This window comes from Lynx canadensis, chromosome B1, assembly GCF_007474595.2.
Source record: "Lynx canadensis isolate LIC74 chromosome B1, mLynCan4.pri.v2, whole genome shotgun sequence".
Taxonomy (NCBI): Eukaryota; Metazoa; Chordata; class Mammalia; order Carnivora; family Felidae; genus Lynx; species Lynx canadensis.
This window is the reverse complement of record NC_044306.2, coordinates 148,344,868-148,359,842: the sequence shown is the minus strand read 5'-3', so window position 1 is coordinate 148,359,842 and position 14,975 is coordinate 148,344,868. Positions and strand designations below refer to the sequence as shown.

Below are 14,975 nucleotides of genomic sequence, written 5' to 3'. Positions count from 1 at the left end.
CTCTAAATCTCATGTCCTCCTGGGTAACTAGTGATAACAGTAACTCGCTTATAGAAATGTGGTGAGAATTTAATAAGAAAACTCATGCAGAGTTCCTGGTGTGGTATCTGGCCAGGAACCATTGATTTAAAAATGTTAGTAATCATTATTAGTATTACTCCTAATATTTAAAAATTATTGTTGAAGGCCATTGTGCCTCTTAATGATGGTGCTTTTGAATGCAGTTTTACCAAATGGAGATTTTGAAATTTTAAGTTGGGAAGGAATTCAACGTACAGCTATTCTCCAAAAATGGGACTCCCTCTCAAAATTTTCCTCATAGATTCCAGAGAAGTGTAGTACTTTAAGGTACTTTAGCAGGGATTAAAAAACAAAACAAAATAAAAAAACAAAACAAAACAAAAAAACAATGAATGGTAGCTACCAACCAACTCAAATATAAAAATTAATTTTCACTGGACTATGCTTGTAAGTTTTGGAACCAGTGAAGGCTCTTTGCTTCTCCCCATAGACCTTTCTCAAGTATTCTGCCACTAAATGGAGCACCTTTCCTGGGCCCTCAGTGTCCTCACCTGTATTTATGTGGAATATAAGGACACCACGACACAGATGTGATCACATAGATTCTGTGCATTTAGCAGACATTTAGTGAACACTTACTGCAAGGCTATACCCTTATAAGGCACTGGGGAACAAAGTAGAATAATACCTGGTTCCTTTTTACAGGGTTCTTTGCAACTCTTTTCAAAGGTAATTTTCTAATAAAAGTCACAGCCAAGTCAGTCAATGAATGCATTGTGATAAGTATAATCACAGAGGGAAGGCTAGCGTTCTGTGGTAGAACAACATCAGGGCAAATTGGAGGTGTCGGGGTCAGGCTTACCCTCCTTGTAATTCTCGCTAGAGTTTGGAGGCACAAGTTGTATTTAGCACCTAAGGGACAGGGCATGGAGGGCAGGCATCCAGACAGAGGGCATTTCCAACAGAATTGATTAATGAGTATTTCAAGTCTCCTTCCTTGATGCACAGAGTAGATCACCTGTCTGTGTGTACAAGTGGAGTTCATGAAACAACAGCAAAAGAGGGAAAGTAACTTTTATTAAATGTTTACATATTTATTTTGAGAGAGACAAGGGGAGAGAGAGAATCCCAAGCAGGCTCCATGCTCAGCACAGGGCCTGATGCAGGGCTGGATCTCACAACTACGAGATCATACCTGAGCTGAAATCAAGAGTCAGACGCTTAACCTACTGAGCCACCCAAGCACCCCAAGGAAAAATAACTTTTAAAAACATCACCTAACTCCTACAGATTCTTGATTTACTTTAAATACTTTTAAAGGTGCTTTTCTCTTTATTTGGGTTTTCTGCATTTCCTCTCTCTCTCTCTGACCCATCTTAGGTTATGTATTAAATTCTATAAATGTTCTCAATGAAAATTTTTACAGATTATCTGTACAGAGCCTAAACTATTATAGGTGCTTGACATTAGTTTGCTATATAAGAGGTTTAGAGGTTTCAGGGCAATTATCTTTTAAACTTTCTAGGTAGCAAAATATATTCATCAGAAATATAAGAGTTTCACAGTGCAGTGAAATAGAGCATTAAAAGTTAGAATTCGTGTCTTGGCTTGACCATTTGGTTATATTACATGAAGTTTCTTCAACTTCTTGAACTGTAGTTTCTTTCATCTGGAAAGTGGTTTAATAATATATTTCTCATAAGCTTGCTATAAGAATCCAGTAAGGTAGGAAATGTAAAAGTGTTTTAAAAACTGTAAATAGCTATAAACATATTGACAGTATGATTTTTTAATGATGCAAGACATAAGAAAATGTGACTAGAGATTTTGACAAGTTGATTTTTAAACTAGGTCAGTACTTGAAATTTCATCCTATTTAGAAAATCAGAACTAATGGATTGTACTTAATGTTATATTTAGTTTAATAGCCGTTTGTAAATGTGCTGCTTTGCAGAATCATTTGCATTAATGGTGGTAAGATGTCTATATTTGGAAGGAAAAATTAGAAAATCAAATTTTCACCCTCAGGGGACTGTTTTCATTTTGTATTTTTTTAAAATGGAATAAACCAAAGGAGAAGAGTGTTCAAAAAGTAAAAGCATGTAGCCACAGAGCCTTTTGGCATCTTGTCTTTTTTACTGACTTTGTTTGCACTCTTTCATATTTTATACATTCTGGAAATCTCAGATCACATCATAAATGATCATTAGTAATAACATTATCAGTGATTACCTAAATTTTGGATTCTGTAGGTTATCAATCAATAGCATCTATCTATCTATCTATCTATCTATCTATCATCTGTTTTTAGACCTCTTAGACATTGAGTCAATGGTTTTTAAATTTAGCCTTTGGAAATATTCTTGTAAGTCACAGCTTGAAGATAACCTAAAGGGCAATCAGAGCTTCCATTAAAAATGAAACAAAAATATTTGTAGTAATTATTCCAGTAATTCTGTCTTTTACATCAAAAAAAGTCCCACAAATTAGCTTAAGGGATGAGCAAATGATATCTTCATGTAATGGAAAAGTTTTAAGATTATTTTTCTTATGTGGTCTTGAAATAAAAAGCAATACCTGGTTAAGCTATGAAACAGTGATTCTTCTCTTTTTCCTCCTTCTGCCATTTCCTAATTGGGCAACCATATAATTTACAATAAAGAAATGAGATTTAGGGATGGAGTGTTGTGGTGTGTTTAAGAGATGTTTGTCCAGGCTGTTCAAGAACACCCAACCCTGTCCTCAGCCCAACACTCTCTTGAGAAGATCATCAGGGGAAATGTGTACACAGAGAAACAAAGTCCAAGGAACGCTTGATTACTGGCTGAGGCTTTGGCTGCAAACCCCAAAGCACAACCCTGGTGAGCTAGGCAGAGCCTTCTGCCTCATCTTGGTATTATAAAGATGATAGAAGCAAAACAAGCTCCTTGTACTTGGAACTCAAGAGCAGGCCTGCCTTTATACTGGGAACCCCTGACTACAAAGGAAGGCCAAAACAGAGCTTATAATGAGAATAACTATTTTCCCAGTACCTGGGGGGAAAGCTGGTATAGGCTAATTGATTTAGAATTTGACTATTTCAAATCAGCTCTCCTTTGTATGTGGGATGAGAGGTACTGCTGAAAAGTGGGAAGGAAGATGGGAGATAGGGAAAGTCTTCAGTTCACTGTAGGCACTCCACTGGTTTCTAGCCATTAGGTTCCAGGATTCCCAGAGTTTGAGACTCTAGGTCTGCTCTAAGTAACATATGTAGCTCTTGGTAGATCAAACCTGTTTTTAAAATTATCCCATTCGTTTTCACAGTGGTCTGCTTCTTAGTGCCAACACCGTTGGAGCCTAATTTTAACCTGAGGACCATATACTTGATTAGGTTATATTATATTGATGTTGAGCAGTGGAAATTAATGATTTATATACTATTGGAAGTTAAAGGCAGGAATATATCACCTCAGATATAACACATTCGGGTAATCTCCCTAGTATGCACAATAGGAAGAGAGAAGGCAGTAGGGAGGCTACTTTCCATGTTGGAGAAACCAAAAAGACTGGGGAAGGAGTGAGCCCCACCTTTTTTTTTGATATCTTGCTAGGTATTTCACCTCTTCTCTCTTTCAATCTTTACATAAGCCTTTAAAGTATGACTTAGGTTGTGGAATATAGGTTTTTCACTGTGTTTGATTTCCTTTAAGGATTTTCTGTCAAGGGAGAACAATTTATAAGCCAGATTTACAATGAAATAACAGTTTATTAAGAAACTCATCATTGTATAATTATTTTATTAAAGTAAAATGTATGTGTGTGATTTATTTATGCAGACATATATAAATTATAAATCTACTTGATGATTTTTCACATTGTGAATACATATGTATAATTGTTATTCAGATTATGAAATAGAACATGACCAGCATAGTATATTTGTTTTCTGTGTAATGATTTCTTTTCTTATTTTTCTAATTTTCTTCTTTATACCTCATTTGTCACTTCTTTCTCACAAAACTCACTTTATTTGAGTTTCATTTCATTTAGGTGAGGAGCAGGTCACCTTAATATTCAGTCTTTATTTATTCTGAGAGAGTTATTTAGGTCATCAAACTTTAGCGTTTGATCTTTTGTAATATTTGCATTTAAGACCGTGAATTTTACTCAATGCACATATTTAATGATATTCTACAAATTTTTATATGTCATATTTTCATATTATGAGTAATATTGACTTTAGTAAGTCAATGATGTATGTTTTAATATCTAAGAAATCTACTTTGTTTTTAAACATGATTCTTGTGAAATTTTCCATCTTGTAACCAATATTGTAAAAATATTGTTAAGTTATTTCAAAGTCTGTGTCTGATCATTTTAATGTGTAGTTCTCCTTTGTTTCTAATTTCCATTTTGTTTTCTTGGGTCCGAGTCATTTGATCTTATCTACTAGTATTCCTAGTAATTCTGATTGAATGTCAGATATAATATATACTTGGTAGAGATAATTTGACACTCAGGATGATATTATCTTTCTTCAGAGTTCATTTATTTCGCTTTGGGCTGGGATTTAGGTGAGGAGCAGGTCATCTTACTATTCAGTCTGGAATTGAGCTGATTGGAAGTTGGATTTCAGTCTTTATGTGGATTAGTCTATTACTAGTTTGCCTTTGTGCCTTGGGTCTTGTCTTTTAGAGGTCTCAACTGGCATGCTTGTCCATTACTTTGAGACTGCTGAAGGCTCTGCTCAATTTCTGAAGCTCTGCAGCTAGTTAGGAATCATCAAATGCCTTTAGAAGAAATTCAGAGCTGAATTTAACCTCATCTTTACACAGTGTCGCTTTTTCAGGGACGTGGGTTCCTCAAATTTTTAATGGCATAGTAACTCTCTGATGCCTTTAAGCAGATTACAAAAATTTATCAGTTTTTCTTGCTGGAAGAGTTGGTGTGATGCCAGCTAGTTTACCATAGCTGAAAGTGAAGTCTCTTAGAAACATTTTTTAGGTTGGACATTTTTAGTTCACTAAATACATAGCTCCAGGCCTACAACACCCACACAGACTCTAAATCCTGGGATTCATGATAGAGAAATGTAGTTGAGCCTATGAAACAGATTCTGAGTCTCCTTACCTAACCAGCCACATGGATGAAGATGAGTCTCTCTCTCTCACTCTCTTCTCTCTCTCTCTCTCTAATTTTTTTTTATCCATTCATTTGTCTTGCTATAGGAGAAAACCATCAGCTTGGTTCTTGTCTTCAAGGCATTGTAACCCCTTCCATTAGAAAAAAGTCCCAATGAATCTGTCAAACTCTAATCCATCAAATTGACCATTTTTTCCCAAGACGTAGAGAAAGGGAGTGGACAGAGGCAGAATCATCTCACTCTGGTGAGAGAGCACTTTTTTCCTCTACCCTAATAGTTAATATTGTTTGTACATAGTAAATGAATACATTTAAACTCAAGTAGCATAAATAATTTACTGAGATGCCGTTTGGCCTTGGCTTTCCCTCCTACCTATGAGTTCCTTAAATCTTAAAGGTCCCCATATCTTAGGTACTTCTCAAAAGTCAACCTCAGTGAGATTAAAATATAGGGTGACCATATAATTTTTTTCTTAGCACAAGACACTTTTTAGTATGAAAGAAGGTAATATTAACAATCACAGTAGGACAGTGGGGGTAAACTGGGACTGTCATAAAGAAACGGATAGGTATAGTAATCCTAATAACTACTAACACAGATTCCTTTGTGGTGGAAGGACATGGTCCTATAGTGATCTAAAATGATTTTGAGCTTAGAAGATGAGTTTGTTTGGGAAGGAATCAGAGCTAGCAATTTTCAGAGAGAATGGAAGGGGGGGGGGGAATCAGGAAAGAACACCAATAAGAAAGCCAGGAATAAGCTCTTTGCCCAGGAAAGCAGGTAGATGTTAGCATATGGACATGAGTCATTAAGCAGGGTGAATTGAGAATAAATACAAATTGGAAGATTAAAATTCTTCTCATTGAGAGGAAAGGAAAATGTATGGAATGGGTAGCAGTAAGTGTAAGCTTTGAAAAAATAATGAGAAAGTATCCTCAAGTTTCTATGATTTGTAAAACATCACTTGTGGTAAGGACATTGAACAGCCCATAGGATCACTTCTAATAAATCAGATTTAAATGACAAACTGTAAGTACTCCTGGTTAAAAATGACACTTTATAACAGATGCACTTGTTTTCACATGTGCCAATAATGGCAGACAAAAAGAGGTAGGGTTTAAATACCTGCCTAATGACTGAGGAATAATATGGTAGCTTGGACCTATTTACCAGGTGATGCTGTAGATCTGAAGGTGATAGTAAGGAGGCTAGGAGGACATAATGTTAATCAAATGGTCATCCCAATCAATTGACGTTGGTTAGCAGTTACTTAGTAATGCGTCCTATATACAAAACCTAAAAACTGCCTTCATAGAGGACAGCAGGAGAATCTAGGTTGAGTAGAGTACAGAAGATTGACTTTTCAGTTACCTATATATGACGCATAGTGCTTGTGTGAGTGACTTTTCCGTCATCTCACAGAGCTATCATTCCAAGTAACCTAGTTTCTTGGTACGCTAATACTGTGATCACTGAGCTGTTAGGACACTACTTAGAAAGTAAGGAAATTTTGGAAATTATAAGAATAGGGGCTCCTGGGTGGCTCAGTTAGTTGAGTGTCCTACTCTTGATTTCAGCTCAGGTGACAATCCCAGGATCTTGGGATCAAGCCCTGTGTTGGGCTCCATGCTGAGGATGGAGCCTGCATGGGATTCATTCTCTCTGTCTCTCTCTCTGTCTCTCTGTCTCTGTGTCTCTCTCTCTCCCTCTCCTTACCTTCTACCCCTCCTCCCTTGAGCCCTCTCTCTCTTAAAAAAAATACAAGAATAAACATTTATGGCAGAAGGCAAGACATACACTTCTGAGTAATTATGGCAAGATCTCACTCTGGAAGAAAGAATACAAGCTAGTATAAAAGGAACCTGAAATGCACACATCTGGATTCACAGAGTTGGTGGGGTTGCATTTGTAGCTCCACATGGCAGCCATTTGAGATCTATTTCTTTGAAATTAAAGTTGGCTGAAGGAATTTGTATTCACCGTGTGTGTTCTTGTAGTTGACCCTGCATAGCATCCAGGCTGTGTATCCCTTGGAGAAACAACTAGTGATCTATAGGAAAGGAATGTCAAACTTTATCTTTGGAATTCAATCCAGATGAGCTTATTGGGTGATTTTCAACTTGATTTAAAAGCCCTAGATTCTGTTCTTGTCTTAATGATCTGTTATTGTGCTTTTACTTCCTGATTATTCTTCACCTTTTTGTTTAATGTTTACAGTTTTTTTCTTAGAATAGGGTCTGTCTGTCCTCTGCAGTGACCACTGCCAGGCCTTGAACATTATAGGCATCCATAAAGTTTGAAGAGAATTACATGGAGTTGAGAATGGATTTAAATGGGAGGTGAGAAAATTTGTCCAAATTAGCAGTTTTAAATGTCTTCATATCATAACATACCTTATTTATCTCCTAGTGGGAGATAAAGCATTCCTAGGCATAGAGGCATATTCAAGGCTCTGAGAGTGTCTGTATTATAGAAACATTTAACCTTATTTAACTTGGTATTCTGCAAATTTACTTGACGAATACATTTTTGTGAAGGGTCTGGACTCTTCAGTAGACAGAAATCACCTCAAATTAATTTAAACTCAACATGGAATTTTCTAGCTTATGTAATGAGTAAGAATTCTTGATGAATTCACAGAATGGAGACGTTGCAGTAACTCAGGGCCTGGGATTTGGGGCTCAGAAATCTCTCTTTTTATCCATTTTTCTTTCCTGCTTTTGTCTGTTTCTTTTGGGTGCCAACCTCATTCTCTCCTAGTGTAGACAGTCCTATGACAGACACTTTCAACACAGAGGGGAATAACCTTAGGTGAAGGGGAAAATGTTGATTTTTGTACATTCAAATATTAATTTCCCAGAAGGGTGGTTCCTGGCTGAGTCACACTTCCATCCTTTGGACCAATCACTGTTATCAGGGGAGTTCACTAAGATTGCCATACGTAGGTCTTTTGTCAATTTGGATGGCCTAGGCAGTGGTTATCCAGAACATTTTTTTTTAATTTTTAAAAAATGTGTATTTATTTTTGAGAGAGAGAGCGAGAGAGAGACAGAGCATAAAGGGGGGGGGGGGCAGAGAAAGAGGGAAACACAGAATCCGAACCAGGCTTCAGGCTCTGAGCTGTCAGCACAGAGCCCAAAGTGGGGCTAGAACTCACGAATGGTGAGATCATGACCTGAGCCAAAGTCAGATGCTCAATCGACTGAGCCACCCAGGCTCTCCAGTTTTTCAGAACTCTTAAGAGGGAGTTTGAAAAGCCTATTGGGAAAAGTAGAAATAATAACCACCATTTGTTCATTCAAATATCTCAGGCGGTGAGATATTTATTCAGCTTTTCTCCTCAACACTCTTCAAGCTTTAGAGATACAACAGTGGAAAAAAAAAGGATGGATATTTCTACCTTCATGTAACTTACATTCTAGTGGGGAGGCAGATAATAAAGATGATAAATAAAACATAATATGTTTGTAATAAGTACAGAGAAAGAAAAAAATAAAGCAGGGAAGAGTAGTAAGAAGAATTTGTGAGGGGAAGGAGGTTGAAATGTTAATTAACGTGGCCAAGGAAAGACTCATTGATGAAAAGGTGACTTTTAAATAAAGATCCAAAGGAAGTGAGGGAGAGAACCATGCAGACACTACATTCAGAAACAACAGCAGGTGTAAAGGCCCTGAGGTTAGAATGTGCTGGCATTTTGAGGGAGGGCATGGAGTCTTGAGTGGTGGGCATGGAGAAGACTGGGAGAGAGCAGGAGGAAATACGGTCAGCTTGTTGATAGGAACCAGATAATGCTGGGGTTGTGTCTTGTCCTGACAGCGTTGCCTTCCCTCTTAGTGAAATGGGCTTTGAGAAGAGGAATGACATGATCTGACTCCTGATTTGACTACTCTGGCTACTTTGGTGAATAGATTGGGTGCAACTTGCAGAAGCAGATAATCCAGCTAGGATGCCAATGCCATTATCCAGGAGAGAGATAATCATAGCAGATGATCGTGGACAAGAGTAGTGGCAGTGAAGGCAGTGAGAAATGGTCAGATTCTTTGCATGTGGCTCCAATAGGATTTCCTGATAGATTGGGTATGGGGTGTGAAAGGAAGGTATCTAAGTATCTAAGTATTTAAGATGACTACAAGATTTTGGCTTGAGCAATGGAAGAATGGTTACCATTAGCCAGATGAGGAAGATTGTAGGAAGAACCAGTTTGAGGAGACTGTTGGGAGGCGGGTAGGGTGGGTGCAGTTTTTGGATAGGTGAAGTTAAAATACCTATTTCAAGTGGGGATGTTACAGGTCTGGAGTTCAGGGAAGAGGTCCTGGCTGAAGATACAAGTGTGTGAGTCATCAACATATAGATGGTATTTAAAGGCATGAGATTTGATGAGCTGTGCCCAGGGAGTATGGGTAGATAGGAAAGAGGCACTTGGGGGCTGAGTTCTGGGGTACCCCAGGCACCATCCATGTTTGTTTTATTTATTAAAAAAATTTTTTTGGGGGGGTGTGCCTGGGTGCCTCAGTTGGTTAAGCATCCAACTTCAGCTCAGGTCATAATCTCATAGTCTGTGAGTTTGAGCCTCGCGTCCGGCTCTGTGCCGACAGCTCAGAACCTGGAGCCTGCTTTGGATTCTGTGCCTCCCTCTCTCTCTGCCCCTCCCCCGCTCATGCTCTGTCTCTCTCTGTCTCAAAAATAAATAAAAACATTAAAAAAAATTTAAAAACATTTTTTTAATGTCTACTTATTTTTGAGAGAGACAGAGACAGAGACAGAGTGTGAGCAGGGGAGGGGCAGAGAGAGAGGAAGACACAGAATCTGAAGCAGGCTGTAGGCTCTGAGTGGTCAGCACAGAGCCTGACATGGGCTTGAACTCATGAACTGCGAGATCATGAACTGAGCCAAAGGTGGACGCTTAACTGACTAAGCCATCCAGGCACCCCTGTTTATTTTAGATTAGCTGTTAGTTTCTCCGAGAACACTAGTGTTTCATAAACGAAGTTTGAGGTGTGCTGATCTAAAGGAACACGGCTTTGCAACTACTTCTCTTTAGAGCATATAGAATATGGTATATTTCCTTTGGCCTTAAAAATATACTAATTTCCTAATATGGGCATGACAATCTTAGTAAATGTAACATAGTACTAGTAAGACATTTTTTTATTTTATTTTATTTTTTTAATTATTTTTTTTAATGTTTATTTTTGAGAGAGAGACAGTGTGAGTGGGGGAGGGGCAGAGAGAAAGGGAGACAGAATCTGGAGCAGACTCCACACTCTGAGCAAGCTGTCAGCACAGAGCCTGACGTGGGGCTTGAACTCACAAACTGCGAGATCATAACCTGAGCCAAAGTTGGACGCTTAATCAATTGAGCCACCCAGGTGCCCAGTAAGACATTTTTTAGAGGTATATAATTAACTGTGGGATATTCTGCATGTGTTGTGAGTCAGGTAGTTGATTAGTGACAGATCCAGACATAGTAGGTTCTAGAGTAAGTCTGTAGAAGCTCTCTAACTTTCCTGGACATTTGATGGATTTTGGTCTGATTTTAGTACTACAGAGTTATTCTTTCCACTCATAATATTTATTACAGCTGAATTATATGCGAGGTAGGTGTCCAATGTAATGGCGGATAAACTGTTATAATCCTCAAGAAACTTGGGGAAAAGATTTAAACTTTAACAAAAGTTTGATTCAGAAATGAGTGTTTCAAGAATTCCCAAGAAAGTGGGCTGAGATGGTTTAGTGGCTCATGCTGAGCTCTGAAGAATGTTTAGAAAAGGTAGAAATGTGGAAAGGAAAGTTATTTTATAATGAGTGTGAGAGTCTAACTACATAAAATAGAATGGGATTATGATCAGATTACCTGCCTAACTAGATAGAACAACGAATCTGCTGATGAGAATGGGAAATAAAATCAGATTATTATAGATTTTTGTGTCCACTGTTGATAATGGGAACTCTCTGGGAAAAATCTGAGGAAGATTATTCGAGCAGCGATATTTTGTTATGCATTTGTGCCACTTAGCCATACCCTATACTCTACTCTGTGTTATAGAGAACAATTCATTACTGCAACTTTCTTAGGTGAGAATAACAGTTTTGGCAACTTGATGTTTTTAGACCCTTCCCATGGCTGCTCTTTTAATATTTATAGAATCTAAGAGATTTATAATAATAGCCAAAGTATGGAAAGACCCCAAATGTCCATCAATGGGTGAATGGATAAAGAAGATATGGTATATATATTTATGATGGGGTATTACTCGGCAATCAAAAAGAATGAAATCTTTCCATTTGCAACTATGTGGATGGAACTAGAGGGTATTATGCTAAGTGAAATTAGTCAGAGAAAGACAAATATCATATGACGTCACTCATATGAGGACTTTAAGATATAAAACAGATGAACATAAGGGAAGGGAAACAAAAGTAATACAAAAACAGGGAGGGGGACAAAACATAAGAGATTCTTAAATACAGAGAACAAACACAAGGTACTGGAGGGATTGGGGACGGGATGAGCTAAATGGGTAAGGGGCATTAAGGAGTCTACTCCTAAAATCATTGTTGCACTATATGCTAACTAACTTGGATGTAAATTTAAAAATAAATAAATAAAAATACCAAAAAAAAAATCTAAAAGATTTAAAAAATATATATATTAGCAGCGGTGCCTAGGTGGCTCAGTTGGTTAAGCAGCCCACTATTGATCTTGGCTCAGGTCATGATCGCATAGTTCATGAGTTTGAGCCCTGCATTGGGCTCTGCACTGACAGTGTGGAGCTGGCTAGGGATTCTGTCTCTTTGCTCCTCCCCTGCTCACATTCTCTCTCAAAGTAAATAAATAAACATTAAAAAAATATTAACATTTCTTGGAAGATTAATGGTATAAACTTTGGAAAACTCCCTTACTACTTAGAGGCAGTCATGTTCCTAATATCTAAAAATATATATATCTTGGGGCGCCTGGGTGGCTTAGTCGGTTAAGCGTCTGACTTCAGCTCAGGTCATGATCTCACAGTCTGTGAGTTTGAGCCCCGCGTTGGGCTCTGTGCTGACAGCTCAGAGCCTGGAGCCTGCTTCAGATTCTGTGTCTCCCTCTCTCTCTGCCCCTGCCTCTGGCTTTGCTTTGTTTGTTTCCATAAAATTATTAGCTTTGATGTCCTTGCTTTTGCCTCATAGCTTTCTTCTTATACGAAGTGCCAAACTAAAAAACAGTTTTATAAAAATACTAACGAGAGTGATGGAGTTGTAGGGATCACTTCTCATGTCACATATTTTACCCAATTAAGAATTTTGTAAATGGGGGTATCTGGCTGGCTCAGTCAGTAGACCATGTGACTCTTGATCTCAGGGTCATGAGTTCAAGTCCCACATTGGGTCTAGAGCTTACTTGGAAAAAAAAAAAAGAACTCTGTAAATGGAAATTGTTACTATAACTTTTTTATGAATGGGGAAAATTGGAGGCATGCCTTCCACTTTAATCCATGGCAAAAAGTACTGAGTTCTTTTTATACTAGTAACTTTTGACCTAAGAGGAGGGACGTTTATGTTGATGATAAGTATATATCAGAAGTCTGTTGTCTTTCATACGGTCCTGCAAAATTCACATCTCATTCTTCCACGATTGTTGAAATGTTTTCCTTGACCTGTGGGAGGTATTTCCCACTCACTGAAGAGTGCTCCATCAGGCCTACTCTAAGTGGGAGTTGGGGAGGGCAGGGAAAGGGACGAATAACACCTACAAGATAAGCCTCCCAAGAAAACTACTTTAAGCCTTTACCCCTCTCCTCAAATTCCCATATCCCTTTCTCCCTCTTCCTCATCATCTCACTTCTCAGTTCTCTTCTCCGTAGTTCAGGATTCCCTGAGCTCTTTTTGCAGTTGTCCCCTTTGTCTCCTGCAGAAATAATCTGTCTCATTAACATTCCAAAGTGTTAGCACACGTGCCATTTAAAAGAAATTCTGTTTTATGTTTTCCTTTACCTGTCTTCCTATTTCTTGCCTTTTCTTGGTAGCAACATTTCTCAAAATCTCTCTACTCCCTTGTCTCCACTTCTTCACTTCTCATTCTTCACTGGGCACCCACTCCCCACCATAGCTGCTCTTGTCAAGATCACCCAGCACCTTCTTCTTGACAAACTCATTGGTCCATTCCTGGTTCTCATCTTATTTGAACTTTCAGCAGCCTTTGCCTCAGCTGATAAGCTTTCTTCATTGAGCCCTTTGTTCACCTGATTGTTGATGAAGTCCTGGTTTTCCTCCAACCTCACTGGCTGCTCTTTGTCAGTGTCCTCTCCCTATGTCTCCTCCCATTTCTATGAAAGATAAAATGGCCCAGGGTTTAGATCTTATCCCTCTTCTTTATCTGTACTCCCATTCAAGGTTGTGTCATCCTGTCTCATGGTCTTAAACTCTTTTTACATGGTAGTATCTTCTAAATGTATGTCTTTCTACTCCCCTTTTCATTTGGATTTTTAGCAGGCAAATCCTACCTAAAGCATTCCAAACTCTTAATTGTGACCTTCAAGGCCCTTACCACCTGGCTCTCCCCCTTACCTGTGCAACTTCATTTGCTGCTGTTTTCTCTCCTTTGCTGCTTTAGCTCCTACCACATTCACCTTCTTACTAAACCTCTCTGCCAAGCTCTTTTCTATCTCAGAACCTTAGCATTTGCTGTTCTCTTTGCCTAGAATTTTCTTTAGGCAGATCCTGGAATGGCTTGTCGCCTCACTCCAATGTAAAATGTGCTTCTTCAGAGGCTTCCTCTGACCAAGTAGGACCTAAAATAGTACCCTCTTAGCTATTATATTTTTCCTTCTTAGCATTTATCACTACTGTAAATCATATTTTGTTTCTCTCCTGCTGAAATGTGACCCATGACCCAAGGAAGGCATGTAATTCGTTGATCCATCCCTATATCCCTAGAGTGTAGATCAATGCCGGCCTCATAGTAGACTCTGAACATACGTTTATTGAGTGAGTGCATAAATAAATGATTTTTTATATGTAAACATTGTTTTATATGTAAGCCATGTGATTATACCCTCAGTATTTTTGAATTCAAAATCCAGAGTAATGTTTATTATAATAGAATGGTTAAACATAATAGAAAAATGGCTAGCTAGAGCCTGTTGTGTGGAATTTCCTTGAGTGATATATGGAGGGGCTCTTCTTGTTCCCTTTTCTGGAAATAAGTTGTGTTTTCTTGGCTCTTCCCATGCAGCTGAAGAATAAGTTCATGAAAAAACTTCCACGTGATGCAGAAGCCTCCAACGTGCTTGTTGGGGAGGTTGACTTCTTGGATACTCCTTTCATTGCCTTTGTTCGGCTCCAGCAGGCGGTCATGCTGGGTGCCCTGACTGAGGTCCCTGTGCCCACAAGGTAAGCTACTCCCTGACCTGCTGAGGTCCACAATGTGCTTATAGGGAAATCATGGCTAGATAATCAGTGGAATGAGGATACATCCAGAGCAGGCATATCGGAGAGGTTTAATCTGAAATGATGACTTAGCTCATCTTTCATGCTATCAAATTACTTGGCACTTGTATAGTAGTAATAATAACAATTATAATAACCAACTGGGCCATGTACTAGTTTATTCTTATGGATTAGTCATTTAATTCTCATAATATGTTTAAATTGTAAACTATGGGTATGTGTATTTTACAGATAAAGAAACTGAGTCTGAGAGTTTAAGTAACTTGTCCAGGGTCATACAGATGGTCAGTGATTCAGAGGTCAGAGTTGCTCTCATTTGCTCTATGTTTTATCAGAAAATTGACAATAGGTACATACATATATACATACATGTAAGTATATATGTGTATATATACACATG

The 14,975-nt window shown here is 38.3% G+C and overlaps 1 protein-coding gene across 2 annotated transcripts in view; it reads left to right on the top strand.

Moving 5' to 3' along the window:
- The window catches only part of SLC4A4 (solute carrier family 4 member 4), a 348,118-nt gene that overhangs the window by 223,004 nt on the left and 110,139 nt on the right, over positions 1–14,975 (top strand). For both annotated transcript variants that reach the window (XM_032592973.1, XM_030313719.1), the window contains exon 8: positions 14,361–14,518. In XM_032592973.1, the coding sequence (XP_032448864.1) occupies positions 14,361–14,518 (158 nt within the window). The remainder of the gene's footprint in view (positions 1–14,360; positions 14,519–14,975) is intronic.